At 35.3% G+C, this 19,420-nt stretch overlaps 2 protein-coding genes across 2 annotated transcripts; both read left to right on the top strand.

Annotated features, from left to right (window-relative positions):
• The first annotated feature begins 5,485 nt into the window (after positions 1-5,485).
• LOC133979675 (nuclear factor 7, brain-like) lies at positions 5,486-6,913 on the top strand. Its single transcript, XM_062418243.1, has one exon. The coding sequence runs from the start codon at positions 5,486-5,488 to the stop codon at positions 6,911-6,913; it is 1,428 nt and encodes a 475-aa protein (XP_062274227.1).
• A 3,394-nt stretch (positions 6,914-10,307) lies between these two features.
• Positions 10,308-11,735, top strand: LOC133979692 (nuclear factor 7, brain-like). Its single transcript, XM_062418264.1, has one exon. It carries the CDS (start codon positions 10,308-10,310, stop codon positions 11,733-11,735), a length of 1,428 nt encoding a protein of 475 aa, XP_062274248.1.
• Positions 11,736-19,420: the final 7,685 nt, after the last annotated feature.

Here is a 19,420-nt window from a genome sequence, read left to right as displayed (position 1 = left end):
CTTTTGTTCTTCAACAGATCTGATTTGTTTTTTTCTTGTTTTTGTGTAAAATCATGAAGTAACTTTTGTTCTCATCTGAATTTTTTTTAAGACGTTGAGCCGTTCAGGATTTATTTATTTTCTCTTTAGAATAAATGTATTAAAGATGGTGACTCCTGCTTTTGATATTATGCTGACTTTGTAATGAATTTCAACAGAATATTTACTGATAATATTAAATACTCTGATTGCTCTGATGCTTTCTTGGCTTTAAAAAAAACTGATTTAGTTAGTTAGTTGTGTCACCTCTTAAAATAAAGATGAGTCCACAAGAAAATATGACTATAAAATACTGAAACTGTATCATCAGGCCACAAACTTTACAAATCAAAGCTGTTAATTATCCTGGTTATCAGCATCTTGTTTTTAGTTAAACAACATTGTATAGTAGTATATATCCACTGTACTGAATGCTTTGATTGTTTCAGTTTTGTGACAGTTTCAGTCATCAGATTTAGATTTTTATATTCTTGAGTCTTTTGATGAGTTATTTCTGTTGTGAATGTGTTGTTTTATTCTTTGGAAACAAGAGTTTTAATATAGTTTTATTTTAATTCAGTGTTTAATTCTGACAGAGCTTCTGCAGACTGTGTGTGTCATTTTGGTGGTGTATACATGGATTGATAAACTGCAATGTTGAGATGATGATAAAAATAAAAGAAACAAACACCAGTACAATTATGTTTAAAAACTGTTTTCCGAATCAACTCTATTTGATAAAATGTACTTTTGATGAGTTATTTATGTTTTAAATCTGTTGTATTATTAGAATAAAAGGAACACACAGCAGTACAATGGAGTTTGATTTGTTTTCTTTAGTTTACAGTAAAGTATTTGACTCTGAGGAACATGTTGGCGCCATCTGTTGGTGACAGAGTTACAGAGCAGCCTTCACCTCTATAAACAGGAACTGACAGCAGATTTTGACATTTTTCACCAGAGCTGAGACGTCATTACTGTCACTACTGAATATTATGTAGTCAGGTTATCTATTACATCAAAAGTGTCTAATGTTAGCTCATTTATTCAATTTCACATTCATAATTGTTTTGTGTCTATGCTAAATCAATATAAAGGTTCATTTGGTAGTTTTCTTGTACAGTCACCGGCTACTTCAACATGTTCACCTGTACAATCTAATTCACAGGTAATTCAGTTTTTGTTAACATTGTCAAAAAGATGATAATTTTACTTTCTGTTTATTACTGAGGTCGTACTAAGTGGTGGTGGCATATTGAGGTGCATTATATTGAATGGTTTTCCCAAAATGTTGCCCCCCTCATGTATGATAATGGGGTGGACAAAATATTAGAAACACCATTCAATATAGTACATCACCATCACCCACTACGACCTCAATAATATACATAAAGCAGAATTATCACCTTCCTGACAATGTCAACAAAAACTGAAACTGTATAAACTATAAAATAATATAAGCTGAATTTATAGCAGAGCTGTTGTATTTGATTGAATCAGATTGCACAGGTGTACCTAATGAAGTGGCCGGTGAGTGTATAATGCTGCTATGTTGATAGTCTATAATTATTGAATCAATATGAATTGTTACATTAGCAGAGTCAATCACTTTACATCATAACATATAAATATATTTAAAGAACTCACAGGATACTAAAGTCACTGTGTTGACAGATATTTCATATTAATCATTAACAAAATCACATTAAACACCAGCATGCATTTTTTGCTGTGGTCTTGGTCAAATGAGTCCTCTCAGTTAGTAAAACTATATTTTATAACACAGGTCATAAACTGTATGACATTATTTTCCTCCTCAAAGCTCAGCAGCTCCACGTTAATTAACATAATTAGCCACATTTTGACAAAAACACATTCAACAATAAAAAAGATCAAAGTTAGTCGTTCAGAGGTGACTTTCTCTCTGAACAGACTCATAAAAGAGATCAATGTCACGGTAGTTTTTATATTTCAGAGCATTTATTAAAACAAATAACCAAGCGAGAGAAATGTTAGTCAGATTTTAAAGAAGTTATAAAAGACATGCTGCCATGTTGGAGGAGTTACAACAAAACCAGAGAGCTCAAAGACTGTAATATTGACACGTCTTGTTTCTCTGTTATAGATCATAATCCTGTAGTGTGTGATTAGAAAGTTTACAGATATTTCACTATCAAATAACTTTTTTAAAACTACATTTTTCTTACTCTTATTTTGTGTTCTTGTATTTATACGTATGTCTGATGTTATTTTAAGACATTGACAGAACATTTTTGACTTATTGACTTATAATTCCTCCTTATACTTGAAATAAAAGGTTAAAGATTATCAGTGGGTGAATGAATAAGCATCTACATAAAATACAACAAGGAGGGGAAATAAATTAAGTAATAAACACAGTCATAATGTCATTTTAGCAAAACATGTTTCCTGTAACAGATATATAAAATAAAAATGTTAAGTGTCTTTTGAAATGTTCACTCCTCACATGGAAGATGAAATCACCAACCTCTCCTTGTTTCATGTTTATAGGATTTTTCTGAGCTTTAGAAATAAAAACAAAAGAAATCAAAATTTTAAGAAGTGAGCAGTTAAAACTTAAAGTGAAACTCAAAATGAGTCCTAATTTAATTCTGACAGAGCTTCTGCAGACTGTGTGTGTCATTTTGGTGGTGTATACATGGATTGATAAACTGCAATGTTGAGATGATAATCAGCATAGAAGAAACAAACATCAGTACAATTATGTTTAAAAACTTTTTTCTGAATCAACTTTATTTAATAAAATGTAAATCTGATGGATGCTGCTTAGTCATGATGTGTTATTTAATCACTTTGACTCCTTTCAATGTGGAAGTCATACTGTCGGAGTGGAGTGGGCGACAGTGACCCAGCCGTCCCAAATCTCAAGTTAGAGGAGTTTAAAGCCTCCTTGAAGTAGATCACAGAGGTAGGGGAGAGAGTCTCATCCGGACTGTCAACATGTCCGTTTTCATCTGACCAGTTTTGCCTCTCTGAACTTTCTGACACCTCTGAAGATGACAGCAGGGAGAGCTCTCCTCCTCACTCCTCCTCTTCTCTCCTCTCTCTTCCTCCTCCTCTCTCCTCCTCCTTTTCTCTCTTCCTCCTGTTCTCTCCTCTCTCCTATTCTTCATCCTCCTCTTCTCTCCTGCTTCTCTCTCCTCTCTCCTACTCCTCTCTCCTCCTACTCCCCCTCTTCTCTCCTCTCTCCTATTCCTCATCCTCCACTTCTCTCCTCCTACTCTTCTCTCTTCTTCTTCCTCTTCTCTCCTCCTCTTCCTCCTCTCTCCTCTTCTCTCCTCTCTCCTCTTCTCTCCTCCTCTCTCCTCCTCCTCTTCTCTCCTCCTCCTCTCTCCTCCTCCTCCTCTCTTCTCCTCCTCTCCTCTCTCCTCCTCTTCTCTCCTCCTCCTCCTTTCCTCCTCCTCTGTCTTCCTCTTCTCTACTCCTCCTCCTCCTCCTCTTCCTTTTCTGTCCTCTCCTCCACCTCTCCCTCCTCCTCTTCTCTCCTCTCTCCCTTCTCCTCTCTCCTCTCTCCTCTCTCCTCCTCCTCCTCTTCTCTCCTCTCTCCTCCTCTTCTCTCCTCTCTCCTCCTCCTCCTCTTCTCTCCTCCTCTTCCTCTTCTCTCCTCTTTCCTCCTCTTCTCTCCTCCTCTACTCCTCCACGACTAGTAACCAAACCTGACTGTGCTCCCATGATTCATTGCAGTGAGTACCAACAGCTCTGATGTGTACTGTGGTGCATCTTCTCTGTGTTAGGCTCTCTGATGAACTATTTATACCTTTCTGGGACATTTTTAGCATTTTAGAAAAACGATGACATTTACTTTCTTTTAACCCTTACCTAATCCCTATTTTTAAAATCCAGGATAAAAACATTTCATTTTCAACAGCTTTGTTCAACAGCTTCTTCCTTTATTTGTTTTTTGATTTTATTGTTGTATACATTTGTCATTCTCATATCACTATCTTTTTGAGCTGCTGTAGCAATGCCTTTTCTCCACTGTGGGATCAATAAAGTTTTATCTTTTATCTTTTCTTTATCTTTAGCCATCAGATTGTTGAACTCCATGGACTATATACAAGTTTAAGTTACATTTAAGGGGAATTGTCTTTCCATTGCCTTACATGCTGTTCATGGGTCAGATTTGTCCCATTTTGACATTTAAGAGCTGTAAAAACACTATACACACATTTCTTCTAGGAGGACTTTTCCTAATGTGAACCTGAATATACAAAAACTGAAATAAAATACATATTTTTTTAATGTTTGTGCAGCTGATACACATTTTTGTCTCATACAGATGTGCAAATTTGAAGTAAAATAAAAGAATTGGCATTCAAACATGTTGTTGGAGTCTTTATAAGCTATGAAAAATGTCTCTTGTATCATAAAATAGTGATAAATAAAAATAATACACTTCATTAAGGATTAATTAAACATTTATTAATGACTGATGAATGTGAATCAGTGTAGAGACTTAATTATGAGTCAGATTATGAACAGTATGCGAGGGTTAAAGACATTTGAATTGGACACACTATTTTACAGTATGCCACACATTGATAGACAACATACAGTCACTGGCCACTTCATTAGGTACACCTGTGTAATCTAATTCAATCCAATACAACAGCTCTGCTATAAATTCTGCTTTTTTCAAGTTTATACATTTTCATTTTTTGTTGATATTGTTAAAAAAAAAAGGTTATAATTGGATTTTACGTTTATTACTGAGGTCATACTAAGTGATGGTGACGAACTGGGATTAAAAGAGAACAAGTTGGGGAAAGAAATGTTAATAACTAAACGTTGCAAATTTTACTTTTAGGCGTTTTGTACAAGATTATAAAAGTCAAATGGGGTTTTAATTAATAATTTGGACCATGTAGTTAATGAAAGTGGATGAAATAAACACAATCATACTGTTTTGTTATTAAAACATGTTTCTTGTTACAGTTACATAAAATCAAAATGTTTACGACTTGTTTAGTGTCTGCCAGTCTTTTGATATATTCACTCCTCTGAAAGCACCAACCTCTCCTTGTTTCATGTTTATAGGATTTTTTCTGAGTAATTATGTAGAAATAGAAACAAAAGAAATCAAAATGTTAAGACATGAGCAGTTTATTTTATTTAGCCTACATATGTTTATATAAGTACATTTTACTATAATGAATGAAGAAATAAAATGTACCTCTGAAAAACGTCCTGATGGCACCATCTGCTGGTGACAAAGCTACATCACATCATTTCCTGATGTTAATAATTTACTGTGACAGTTGAAACCGAAAGTAAACTTTGACATTGTTGATCTGAGCTGAGACGCCATTACAGGTTGTGAGATCTCTGCTGGAAAACACTCGTTTGAAGGATTTGAAGTAATCAAGTGAAGGAACAGTAACTTGGTGAGTCTGACTATTGAAAGATCATTTAGACAACAAAGAAAATGGCTGAGAAAGATGCTCTTTTTCAACGTTACCTGAGCTGTCATGTGTGTTCAGAGACTTTCAGAGATCCTGTGTCTCTGAGCTGCAGCCACAGCTTCTGTTCAAGCTGTCTGAAAAAATTCTGGGAACAAGCTAAAAACAAGAACTGTCCCATTTGTAAAAGAAAATCTTCAAAGGATTTTCCAGGAGTGAACTTTTCACTGAAGGAACTAGCTGACTCCTTTGCTGAGAGACAGAAAGCTGGATCAACTGAGACAGAAAAAGGAGAAAAGAAGGTGGAGGTGGTGTGTAGCAAACATCAAGAAGAGCCTAGATTGTTCTGTAAAGATGAACAGAGAGCTGTGTGTCCTGTCTGCGAGTTTTCTCTCCATCACGGTCACAAGGTGGTTCCTGTAGAACAAGCAGTCAGTGACCTGAAGGACCAGCTGAAATCTGACTTAAAGCCTCTACAGGACAAGAGGAACAAATACAAACAAGTGGAGAAAACATACAATGAAATGATTCAACACTCCAAGAAGCAGCTGCTGTCCACAGAGAAGCAGATCAGAGCAGAGTTCAACAAGCTCCACCAGTTCCTGAAAGAGGAAGAGGAGTCCAGACTGGCAGCTCTGAGGGAGGAAGAGGAGCAGAAGGGTAAGACTATGAGCAGAGAGATGAAGAGGATTCAGGAGCAGATCTCCTCTCTGTCAGACAGTATCTCTGCTGTTGAAGAAGACCTGCAGAAACACAACGTGTCATTCCTCAGCAGTTATAAACCCACTCAGACCAGAGCCAGAGCCCAGTGCTCACTGTCAGATCCACAGCTGGTCTCAGGAGCGCTGATAGATGAGGCCAAACACCTGGGCAACCTGTCCTTCAGAGTCTGGGAGAAGATGAAGGAGAAGGTCCACTTCAGTCCTGTTATTCTGGACCCAAACACTGCAGCCCGCAGTCTCTATCTGTCTGATGATCTGACCAGTGTGAGACAAGGAGACACAAAGCAGCAGCTCCCTGATAATCCAGAGAGAAACACTAATTATGCCACTGTTCTGGGCTCTGAGGGCTTCAGCTCAGGGAAACACAGCTGGGAGGTGGAGGTGGGAGACCATCCTTTCTGGTCTGTGGGTTTGGCTAAAGAGTCAGTTGACAGGAAGGGAGAGCGATTTGTTTCACCAGAATATGGATTCTGGTGTTTACTGCATCGTAGTGGAAAATACACTAATGGTCTTGGTAAGACTGTTACAGAGAAGAAGAGTCTCCAGAGGATCAGAGTCCAGCTGGACTATGACAGGGGGGAGGTGTCCTTCTACGACCCTGAAGACGAGACTCACATCTACACTTACAGAGACACTTTCACTGAGAAACTCTTCCCTTATTTCAGTATTGGATCAGCTGGTGATGCTAAAACCACTGAAATCAAAATCTGTCAAACTGAGATTTCTCTGTGATGTTCAGGAAGGTTTGTGTTATCAACATTTTGATTTGACTTTTTTCTTTTGTTTTAAACAGATTTGATTTTTTGTTGTTGTCTTTTTTTGTCTCAATTAAACAAATTATCCAAACTGGTTTTCAAGTACAAAACAAAAAAAGTCACTTTAAAGAAGATTAAAACTATTACATATATATTCTGACTTCAATATATATTTAGATCACATTATTTGAAGATAAATAAAATCATCACTGTATTACTGAGACTGTGTTATATCATCTGAGGTTGAACTTTTATAAAGGTACAAATCAAATCTGTTTTTATTATACATTTTAAACCTGGTTAGTAGCATCTTGTTTTTATTCAGAACACAATATAATATAGATATAATAAACACTGTAATGACTGTATGAAATAATACAGGTGGGGAACTTTTTAAACTTTCATTGTAATTAGAAATCAATCTTTTGATGAGTTAATTCAGTTTTTATTACACTTTAAACTCGGAGTCTCAGTTATTCAGTGTATCAAAAATCATTCTGACTCTGATTGATTATTATTTGTTTTTTTGTTTTTCAACAGATCTGATTTGTTGTCACAGAGATTTTTTATTTTCTTGTTTTTATGTAAAATCATAAACACCTAAACTTTTGTTCTCATCTGAATTGCTTTAAAGACGTTGAGACGTTCAGGATTTATTTATTTTCTCTTTAGAATAAATGGATTAAAGATGGTGACTCCTGCTTTTGATATTATGCTGACTTTGTAATGAATTTCAACAGAATATTTACTGATGTTGTTAAATACTCTGATTGCTCTGATGCTTTCTTGGCTTTAAAAAAAATAGATTTAGTGTGTAAGTTATTGGTGTCACCTCTTAAAATAAAGATGAATCCACAAGAAAATATGACTACAAAATGCTGAAACTGTATCACATCATCAGGCCACAAACTTTACAAATCAAAGCTGTTAATTATCCTGGTTATCAGCATCTTGTTTTTAGTCAAACAACATTGTATAGTAGTATATATCCACTGTACTGAATGCTTTGATTGTTTCAGTTTTGTGACAGTTTCAGTCATCAGATTTATATTTTTATATTCTTGAGTCTTTTGATGAGTTATTTCTGTTGTGAATGTGTTGTTTTATTCTTTGGAAACAAGAGTTTTAATATAGTTTTAATTTAATTCAGTGTTTAATTCTGACAGAGCTTCTGCAGACTGTGTGTGTCATTTTGGTGGTGTATACATGGATTGATAAACTGCAATGTTGAGATGATGATCAGCATAAAAGAAACAAACATCAGTACAATGGAGTTTGATTTGTTTTCTTTAGTTTACAGTAAAGTATTTGACTCTGAGGGACATTTTGGCGCCATCTGCTGGTGACAGAGTTACAGAGCAGCTTTCACCTCTATAAACAGGAACTGACAGCAGATTTTGACATTATTCACCAGAGCTGAGACGTCATTACTGTCACTACTGAATATTATCTATTCAGGTTATCTATTACATTAAAAGTGTTTAATATTAACTCATCAATTCAATTTCAAATTCACACGTTTTTTTGTCTATGCTAAATCAATATAAAGGTTCATTTGGTAGTTTTCTTATACAGTCACCGGCCACTTCAACATGTTCACCTGTACAATCTAATTCACAGGTAATTCAGTTTTTGTTAACATTGTCAAAAACATGATAATTTTACTTTATGTTTATTACTGAGGTCGTACTAAGTGGTGGTGGCATATTGAGGTGCATTATATTGAATGGTTTTCCCAAAATGTTGCTCCACTCATGTGTGTTAATGGAATGGACAAAATATTAGAAACACCATTCAATATAGTACATCACCCACTACAACCTCAATAATATACATAAAGCAGAATTATCACCTTCCTGACAATGTCAACAAAAACTGAAACTGTATAAACTATAAAATAATATAAGCTGAATTTATAGCAGAGCTGTTGTATTTGATTGAATTAGATTGCACAGGTGTACCTAATGAAGTGGCCGGTGAGTGTATAATGCTGCTATGTTGATAGTCTATAATTATTGAATCTATATGAATTGTTACATTAGCAGAGTCAATAACTTTACATCATAACATATAAATACATTTAAAGAAATCACAGGATATTAAAGTCACTGTGTTGACAGATATTTAATATTTATCATTAACAAAATCACATTAAACAGCAGCATGTATTTTTTTGCTGTGGTCTTGGTCAAATGAGTCTTCTCAGTTAGTAAAACTATATTTTATAACACAGGTCATAAACTGTATGACACTATTTTCCTCCTCAAAGCTCAGCAGCTCCACTTTAATCAACATAATTAGCCACATTTTGACAAAAACACATTCAACAATCAAAAGATCAAAGTTGATCGTTCAGAGGTGACTTTCTCTCTGAACAGACTCATAAAAGACATCAATGTCACGGTAGTTTTTATATTTCAGAGCATTTATTGAAACAAATAAGCAAGCGAGAGAAATGTTAGTCAGATTTTAAAGAAGTTATAAAAGACATGCTGCCATGTTGGAGGAGTTACAACAAAACCAGAGAGCTCAAAGACTGTAATATTGACACGTCTTGTTTCTCTGTTATAGATCATAATCCTGTAGTGTGTGATTAGAAAGTTTACAGATATTTCACTATCAAATAAATTCTTTATAAACTACATTTGTATCACTCTTATTTTGTGCTCTTGTATTTATTCGTATTTCTGATGTTATTTTAAGACATTGACTGAACATTTCTGACTTATTGACTTATAATTCCTCCTTATACTTGAAATAAAAGGTTAAAGATTATCAGTGGGTGAATGAATAAGCATCTATATAAAAGACAACAAGTAGGGGAAATAAATTAAGTAATAAACACAATCATAATGTCATTTTAGCAAAACATGTTTCCTGTAACAGATATATAAAATACAAATGTTAAAAAACGGATAAGTGTCTTTTGAAATGTTCACTCCTCACATGGAAGATGAAATCACCAACCTCTCCTTGTTTCATGTTTATAGGATTTTTCTGAGCTGTAGAAATAAAAACAAAGTAAATCAAAATTTTAAGGCGTGAGTATTTTATTTTATTTAACCTACAGATGTCTGTACAAGTAAATTTTACTGCAATGAATGATGAAATAAAAATTGACCTCTGAAAGACGTCCTGACGTCACCATCTGCTGGTGACAAAGCTACATCACATCATTTCCTGATGTTAATAATTTACAGACAGTTAAAACTTAAAGTGAACTTTGACATTGTTGATCAGAGCTGAGACGCCATTACAGGGTGTGAGATCTCTGCTGGAAAACATTCGTTTGAAGGATTTGAAGTGATCAAGTGAAGGAACAGTAACTTGGTGAGTCTGACTATTGAAAGATCATTTAGACAACAAAGAAAATGGCTGAGAAAATTGCTCCTGTTGAACGTTTCCTGAGCTGCCATGTGTGTTCAGAGACTTTCAGAGATCCTGTGTCTCTGAGCTGCAGCCACAAATTTTGTTCAAGCTGTCTGCAAAAATTCTGGGAACAAGCTAAAAACAAAAACTGTCCCATTTGTAAGAGAAAATCTTCAAAGGATTATCTACTTGTGGACTTCACACTGAAGGAACTAGCTGACTCATTTGCTGGGAGACAGAAAGCTGGATCATCTGAGACAGAAAAAGCAGAAAAGAAGGTGGAGGTGGTGTGCAGCAAACATCCAGAAGTCCCTTATTGGTTCTGTAAAGATGAACAGAGAGCTGTGTGTCCTGTCTGTGAGTTTTCTCTCCACCACGGTCACAAGGTGGTTCCTGTAGAACAAGCAGTCAGTGACCTGAAGGACCAGCTGAAATCTGACTTAAAGCCTCTACAGGACAAGAAGGACAAATATGAACAAGTGGAGAAAACATACAATGAAATGATTCAACACTCCAAGAAGCAGCTGTTGTCCACAGAGAAGCAGATCAGAGCAGAGTTCAACAAGCTCCACCAGTTCCTGAAAGAGGAAGAGGAGTCCAGACTGGCAGCTCTGAGGGAGGAAGAGGAGCAGAAGTGGAAGACTATGAGCAGAGAGATGAAGAGGATTCAGGAGCAGATCTCCTCTCTGTCAGACAGTATCTCTGCTGTTGAAGAAGACCTGCAGAAACACAACGTGTCATTCCTCAGCAGTTGTAAACCCACTCAGACCAGAGCCAGAGCCCAGAGCTCACTGTCAGATCCACAGCTGGTCTCAGGAGCTCTGATAGATGAGGCCAAACACCTGGGCAACCTGTCCTTCAGAGTCTGGGAGAAGATGAAGGAGAAGGTCCACTTCAGTCCTGTCATTCTGGACCCAAACACTGCTGGCCGATGGCTCTATCTGTCTGATGATCTGACCAGTGTGAGAGATGGAGACACAAAGCAGCAGCTCCCTGATAATCCAGAGAGAAACACTAAGTATCCCACTGTTCTGGGCTCTGAGGGGTTCAGCTCAGGGAAACACAGCTGGGAGGTGGAGGTGGGAGACCATCCTGACTGGAATATGGGTTTGGCTAAAGAGTCATTTGACAGGAAGGGAAAGATAACTGCTTCACCAGAATATGGAATCTGGTGTTTAGTTCATCGTAGTGGAAAATACACTAATGGTCTTAATAAGACTGTCACAGAGAAGAAGAGTCTCCAGAGGATCAGAGTCCAGCTGGACTATGACAGGGGGGAGGTGTCCTTCTACGACCCTGAAGACGAGACTCACATCTACACTTACAGAAACACTTTCACTGAGAAACTCTTCCCTTTGTTCAGTATTGGACCAGCTGATGATGCTAAAACCACTGATATCAAAATCTGTCAAACTGAGATTTCTCTGTGATGTTCAGGAAGGTTTGTGTTATCAACATTTTGATTTTACTTTTTCTTTAATTTTTCCAGAAGCAGATTTGATTTCATGTTGAGGGTCACTGAATGTTGTTGCTCAATGAAACACATGATCCAAACTGGTTTTCAAGTAAAAAACAGACCTGTGAATCTTAATAATAGAATAATCGTTTTTCTTTTCTTTTAAAGTCACTTTTAAAAGACGTATCTAAAAGACAGTATCTATTTAGATCATATTATTTGAAGATAAATAAAATCATATGAGGTTGAACTTAAAGGTACAAATCAAAACTGATTTTTATTTATTATTACTTTTTAACCTGATTAGTAGCATTAGTAGTAGTGTTCTTTTGTTCTTCAACAGATCTGATTTGTTGTCACAGATATTGTTTTTTATTTTTTATATTTATGTAAAATCAAAACTTATAAACTTTTAAATAAACTAAATAAACTTTTGATCTCATCTAAAAAACGTTAAAGACGTTGAGCCGTTCAGGATTTAGTTATTTTCTCTTTAGAATAAATGTATTAAAGATGGTGACTTCTGCTTTTGATATTCTGCTGACTTTGTAATGAATTTCAACAGAATATTTACTGATGTTGTTAAATACTCTGATTGCTCTGATGCTTTCTTTGCTTTTAAAAACTAGTAAATTAGTTTTGTCACCTCTTAAAATAAAGATGAATCCACAAGAAAATATTACTACAAAATGCTGAAACTGCAATGTTGAGATGAGGATCAGCATAAAAGAAACAAACAGCAGTACAATGGAGTTTGATTTGTTTTCTTTAGCTTACAGTAAAATATTTGATTCAGAGGAACATGTTGGCGCCATCTGCTGGTGACAGAGTTACAGTGCAGCCTTCACCTCTATAAACAGGAACTGACAGCAGATTTTGACATTGTTGACCAGAGGTGAGACGTCATTACTGTCACTTCTGAATATTATTATTATGAATAATATTATCATTGACAATGTCCACAAAAACTGAAAATGTATAAACTTCATAAATGTAGAATTTATAGCAGAGCTGTTGTTTCGACTCTTTTGGTAAAATGGCAGCTATAATTTGTTACAAATAATTGGACACACTTCAACACTTTAGCACAACATATTGATCCAAAGTGCTTCACACAGAGGACAAACACAATAAAAAATGTCTGAATGTACTATACGTTTACGGTACAACAAATAGCTTTGAATTCTATGACATAAATCATTCACCATAGTATAAAATAGAGTTGTTGCTTTGAATTGTTTCTAAAAACTAAGAATGATTGCCACTGATTTGTGAATGTGTTTTTAGTAACTAGTAATACGATTAGATTAGTTTGGATATATTGATTATTGGACTAGAAGAAGCGTTAATAACTGAAACCAAACAATACATGTTCAGAATCAAAGGATGAATAAATGACAAAAAACATAAAACCAACAAACAAACAAACAAAAAACAGTCAATGTGATTTTTTTACTAACTTATATTTAACTTATAAAAACACTGTTTGCCTATAGAATGCAGTTAATATTTTAACCACATAATGAGATTGAGCTGCTCCACGTGTAATGCCCAAATTGGACAGCAGGGGGAGATGCAGGACTGATGATACCAAGTTTAAAAAGGCTGGAAAATATAAGAGCTTTCTTTATTTCTTTCTTTCTCTGGAGATATTTTACTGACTTTGTAGCTTTACATTGGCAAGCTGCAGCTGCCAGATCTGACGTTTATAATATTTAACAACAAGGTGAAATAATATACAAACACATCAATGTTAAATTCCCATTCAAACAGTTTTTAAGAAGGGAGTAACCTCATTTTGTTTTCATATAGTAAGACATGCAGTTGAAGGTTTTTAACTTTGCATTTCCTTCTGTAAGGAAATTAATTAACCTCATTGTTTCCAGTTATAACCACCACTACATCAGGCATTGTATTGAAGCCCCATCAATCAATAAGATGCAAAGAAAGAGCTATTGGGCTAAATGAACCAACACAAGATATAAACCACACTACAATGTTCAATCTCTTCAGAGCAATAACATGAAGGTACACATTTCTCCTTCAAGGTTAAAACCACACCTGAAGGGACACATCAGCTGCTCAGCGTTATGTGTGTTTTTCTTTTGTGATAGATTAACAGTTACATGAAAACTACTCACTCATTTAGTCGGTTCACAGATTGTGAGGAATTGCAACAGTACAGAGTTTGTATCTGTACGTCAATGCACCTCATAAACACTGTTATAATGCCACATGATGCCACCTTTCAGGGTCATTATAGACACAAATTAGATTTATCTTTGCATTGCATTGTACAGTACGAAGACTGATAGAGTGTACATCTGCTACTCACCAGCTCAACCTAGTCAACAGTCAAATGGAAAGGTAATGTAAAATACACAGCTTTATTTTATTATAAAAATCAACACAAATATATAACTGAGCAACTTTTATGAGTAGGAATTGACTTCAATATGCATTAAAAAGTTAGTGTTGTGCAAATGTTTTAGCCACTAAAAGCAAAGTTTGGATGATTCCAAAATGAATGCCATTTGTTGTTTTTATTCATCAATTAACTTCATATCAGGACATTGGAAGCACGGACTGACAGATTAAAGAACAGTTTTTATGCCAGAAATACTCAATACTCACTGTGGAATATCCATATGAATCGGGCAATATCTGCACAATGTGAATGTTTTTGTGTGTGGTATGTGTTTTATTCTTTTAGAAGCCTGTTAATTAGTTTATATCATTATTGTTTGCATGCACTTTCAATTTTGTTGAACTTGTACAATGACAATAAAGACATATTCTATTCTATATAAAGTCCAGTAAACAGAAATACTTGGAAGGTCATTTTTTTCCTGCATCTTGAAGAAGTTGCCACATTTCTTCTTCTGTGGATTTCGGCGTCTCAGCTGCTTCTGTCTCTTCATGTAACACCAGACTGACTCTGTGATGTTGGGATTTTAGTGTTGAGGCTCTGTGGAAACCAAACCATCTGTTTTCAGGACTCGTTGTACTTCTTGTCTCTGTGGATAGGTCTTTGTGACTCTGGCTGTATGTTTGGGGCTGTTGTCATGCTGCAGAATAAATACCATCGGGGACGCCTCCCTTATGGTACAGCATTACGTATAAGACTGTAAACACCTAAAATGCCCTAAAATTGTTGCACATTATTGTATGTGGCATGATAAGCTTTTCCTGTGTTTTCTGTAGCACATTCAATTCAAGTTGGATCAAACCAGGCTTTAGGATTGACTGTATATATAATCTATTTTCACTAAAGTTCAGAGCTTGCTTTTCTGTTTCCTTTCATAGAGCTCTGCTGCATATTACACTGAAACCTCACAGCTGTATGAGGTATGAGAACATCTACAAACCATAGCATCACGGCCATTTCTCATCATGCCTACAAAATAAATGCTATGAACAAAATACATTTAAACCGTATCAGAACAATATTGTATTCATGACATTGTTATAATTGTCTGTTAGGAGCCACCAAGTCATAATAAGATCTGACCACATATTAAAATCAAATTCAGGGAATGAAAAAACTGTCATGTTTTCAGTTTTACTTTGGTATTACCTGTTCTTACTCTCAGTGCATCCAGCATTTGTCTTTTGTGTCACTCCTAGTATCCCGGTGTGTTTAAAAAAAAAAAAGTTTGTTTATTTTAGTAACCTTAGTTACTTTTTATCCTCCCGTTCTACCTGTCTTACTTTATTTCAGCTTAATTTTATTTCCAATTTAACACTTTTAACTTAATCTGTTTATTTGCCTTGCTTATTTCGTCAGTTTTATTCCATGTTTTAGCATTACTTATTTGTATTTCCATATCTCCGTGGTGTTGTTTGAAAAGTTATTGATATCAGATATGTTTTATAGCCACACAGAAGAGCTGATATTTTACACTTTGTCTGGAGATGCAATATCAAGAAATACATTTTTTTTTGCCTTTTATATTTAATGATGGTTAAACATAAGAATAAACCTCCATTTGACTTTGTATTAGTTATTCAAATGACTGGAAGGGAATTATCATTGTGGTTGATGGGAAGAAAAATTCAACCTATTTTTCCCGAACACATAAGAAATAATTCACCCAGAAAGACAACAACACTACAAATAATTAAACATCTGATAGTGAATCTCTGCCTCTGTTACAATTGTTAATTTACCAGCTGGTGAACCTACTTACCGGACCTGCTTGGTGATAAAAACTCAATTTTGCACATTTCTAAAGTGATGGTGTGGTCTGAAGAGTGAGAGACAAAAGGGGAGGTGGAAACATGTTTCCTGGAATTTCCTGGAATTTCACTTCAAAGGAACGAGCTGGCACAAAATAAAACCCTGCGGAAAGACACCAGGAATCAAAACTGCAGCATCAGAAAGTCACACAGAACACACGTTTCAAACTACAAAGCGCCAACAAGCCAATGCAAATACCCCCGAAAGCCTCCTTTAAAGGGAAAATCAAGTCAAATACTTATTAGGCTTTTATGTTTCGAGATTGAATTTGATGTAAAGTTTGAACTTCATGATCTCCTTTTTCTCTTTCCCTCTCTCAGCTTTTCAGCCTTTCTTTTCCATGAATTAAATGTGTTGTATACATGAGGGCAAACATGGAAATGCTGACATGCTTGAGCTTTTTAATGTGTAAAACAGCATCTGTTTTGCATTATACACACATGTATGGGGGACAATCCCCTTTCACATTAACTTGTCTCAGTCATACTGCTGTTAGCCTTAAAAATATTTTGTGTTATGAATAAAAACATAAAACATTGTTTTGAGAACAAATTTCTACTTATGGAAAAATTTTACTGATGGTAAAAGCACTTGACTATGGTTTGTTCATGTAAAGTGCTGTTTATTACTCAAATACGTTACACAATACATTCAATAAATATTAGTATCTTTGCTATGGCAACGATACAAAAATGTCAGAATTGCGCAATCTCTCTCTGACTTCTAGCTCACATGAAGTCAATGAGAAGTCTTATAACACTCATCCATATACATGTAATTTTTGTCCAAACAGCTTAGAAGAAGAACCAAAAATGAAAGTTGCTACAGTGAAACAAGACATAACACACAATAAATACTACACACTTAGAGACAATACCAAATGTTTGTAATTTTGTTTTTTACGATACAGAAACAAATTATCTTTATTAATAAGGAACAATTTATCTAAATGTCCCAAACATCAATTTGTACAATAGCTAAATGTAGATGTGAATTATCAATATAAAATAAAGATTTTATCCCCGTTGCCTAGTAGTATGCCCAAATTGAATATATTTTTAGTGAGTCTCTTTTCACACACAAAGCAGTTTCAAAGTAAATGCATAAAATTCAGAAAAAAAGAAACCAGCTATCAAATCAGTCAGACAGTTCAGACAGATGATATCTCTAAGTCAACAAAGTCACCTGACAGCAGAAGTCCCTCTCCGCGGGTTTGTTTTGTCAATAACCCCTAATTTTCCAAAAAGTGTCAGGTATCAGAGCGTGTCTTAGATGACACGTGAAAACGTCTAACATGCCAAGTGAGTTATATGATTGAACATGATTTTCACACAGGTTAAATATTATTCTCCAGTTACTGAATATCATGCAGGAGAAACGTGAGCTGCGGGGAAATGTTTAAATAAGAGGTTACACAGCAACTAAGGTTAATCTGTAGAAGCTTAGGACACTGCCAAGGATTCCCGGTCGAGTCACAAAAACCAGACAAATGAAAACATGTCTGAGCCAAGAGTTACATTGCCAAAGACAACGTTTTAGCTTTTGAACATTTGAACATTAATCACATCAGCACAAGTTTCCAAAACTTGACCAAACTGGATGATATGGGTGAAACCAATATTATGCATTATGCAAAATTATGCAAAATCACTGGTTAAATTGCAGTTCAGTGCTGCTGTATTCCAGCTTTTATACATTACATCAAACCAATCATTTCCCACATGTACAACAAGCTTTACTGTGAATCTTTAAGAAAAAAATTAACATATCTTCATAGTTAGATTCCCCTGCAAGTCTATAAACAATCATCATTATTGCACAACCCTTTACAATACTAATTATGTAACATATGTTAAAGCTTAATTAGACCATATTTTATAATAGTGGATCAAATGGCTATATGCAATGTAAAGGAGGTTGCATTGTAAATAACTCTGCAGCTGTATGTTGGCCCCTTTTGCTCAATGTTTAGATTTTAGAGCGCTGTATAAGTTTCACGCAGCTGTTTTCTACAAACAAGCTCTGATAAACCCGCTGAGCCCTGGTTTAATAGGTTTGAAATGAAACAGTAGTCATGTAGTCATCTGCACATCCAAGAAATGTCACTAACCCTAACCCTAACTCAATTTGAGACATTTTGAGCAACTACAGATTTTTCCTATGCATAAAGGGTTAGAAAAGGATCGAGTTCAGTAGGTTTGATCAACACTAAATTACTTTACTGATCAACTTTGTGAGCTAAGAGGTGAACCAATATTGAATTTGCATTAGTCAGGCAGCAGAAAAATGATCCAAACTTGAATAATAACACTGTTCTGTGACTGCTCAATGTGTAGCCATCAGGGCTGCATGTATGTAACATTGATATCTGTCTTTTAAAAGCCTAACTAGGGAGAGGAGATGGGAGCTAGCTATAGCTACAATCTCTATATGCATATGTTTGTAACAAGCTGAAGTTGTACTATGTTAATTTGCATTATCCCTAAAAAATAAACTAATAAAGTGAAATAAAATAAACATCTGTCTGCTATAGTTCCTCTGCTGGCAGATAATCGCCTCTACTGTTACTTTTAATGCAGCTTGAAGATCATCACTCACAATACTGCAGTACTTTTACTGAAATACTTTAACTACATCACTTATAATACTGCAGTACTTTTACTGAAATACTTTAACTACATCACTTATAATACTGCAGTACTTTTACTGAAATACTTTAACTACATCACTTATAATACTGCAGTACTTTTACTGAAATACTTTAACTACACCACTCATAATACTGTAGTACTTTTACTGCAATACTTACTTAAGTAGGATTTTTCCTGAAGGACTTTTACTTGTAATTGAGTATTTTTTATATTGCTGTATTAGATCTTCCACCACTGGCTGCAGGATCTATCAATTGACACATTATTAGTGCGCATGCGTGAACCGTGTGACCAGCCACAAAACTTCGAGAAAACTAATTTAAACTAGCTCTTAAAACTAATGACAGCACTGCGTTGACAATATATTGCCAGTTTTACCTTTATCAGTTTGTCAAATGTGTCAATACCAGATTACTTTACTACATTTCAGTGCAGTGAGTCACTTGGAAAGCCTTGAAAATATATTTTTAATCCATGACAATTGTAGCGTAACAGCTAACGTAGTCTACATAGCTACATTATAGCGTTGGAAAACTGCAGAGCACCTGTGCATCTTTTGACCGAAAAAACTACACAAAAGTAAGTGTAACATCATTAGATAACAACATGTAAACCGGGGTAAACTATGTGTCTGGTTGTTGGTAAACTTTATTATAAGCTCCAATCATCTCTTTCCTTGTTTATTGTGACATCGCCCAGACAGGTAAGTGTACACAACCACTTCATTAGATACACCTGTGCTAATTCAATCCAATAAAACAGCTCTGT

The sequence above is a fragment of the Scomber scombrus genome, chromosome 4 (genome assembly GCF_963691925.1).
Source record: "Scomber scombrus chromosome 4, fScoSco1.1, whole genome shotgun sequence".
Lineage (NCBI taxonomy): Eukaryota > Metazoa > Chordata > Actinopteri > Scombriformes > Scombridae > Scomber > Scomber scombrus.
This window is presented reverse-complemented; position numbering and strand designations above follow the sequence as displayed.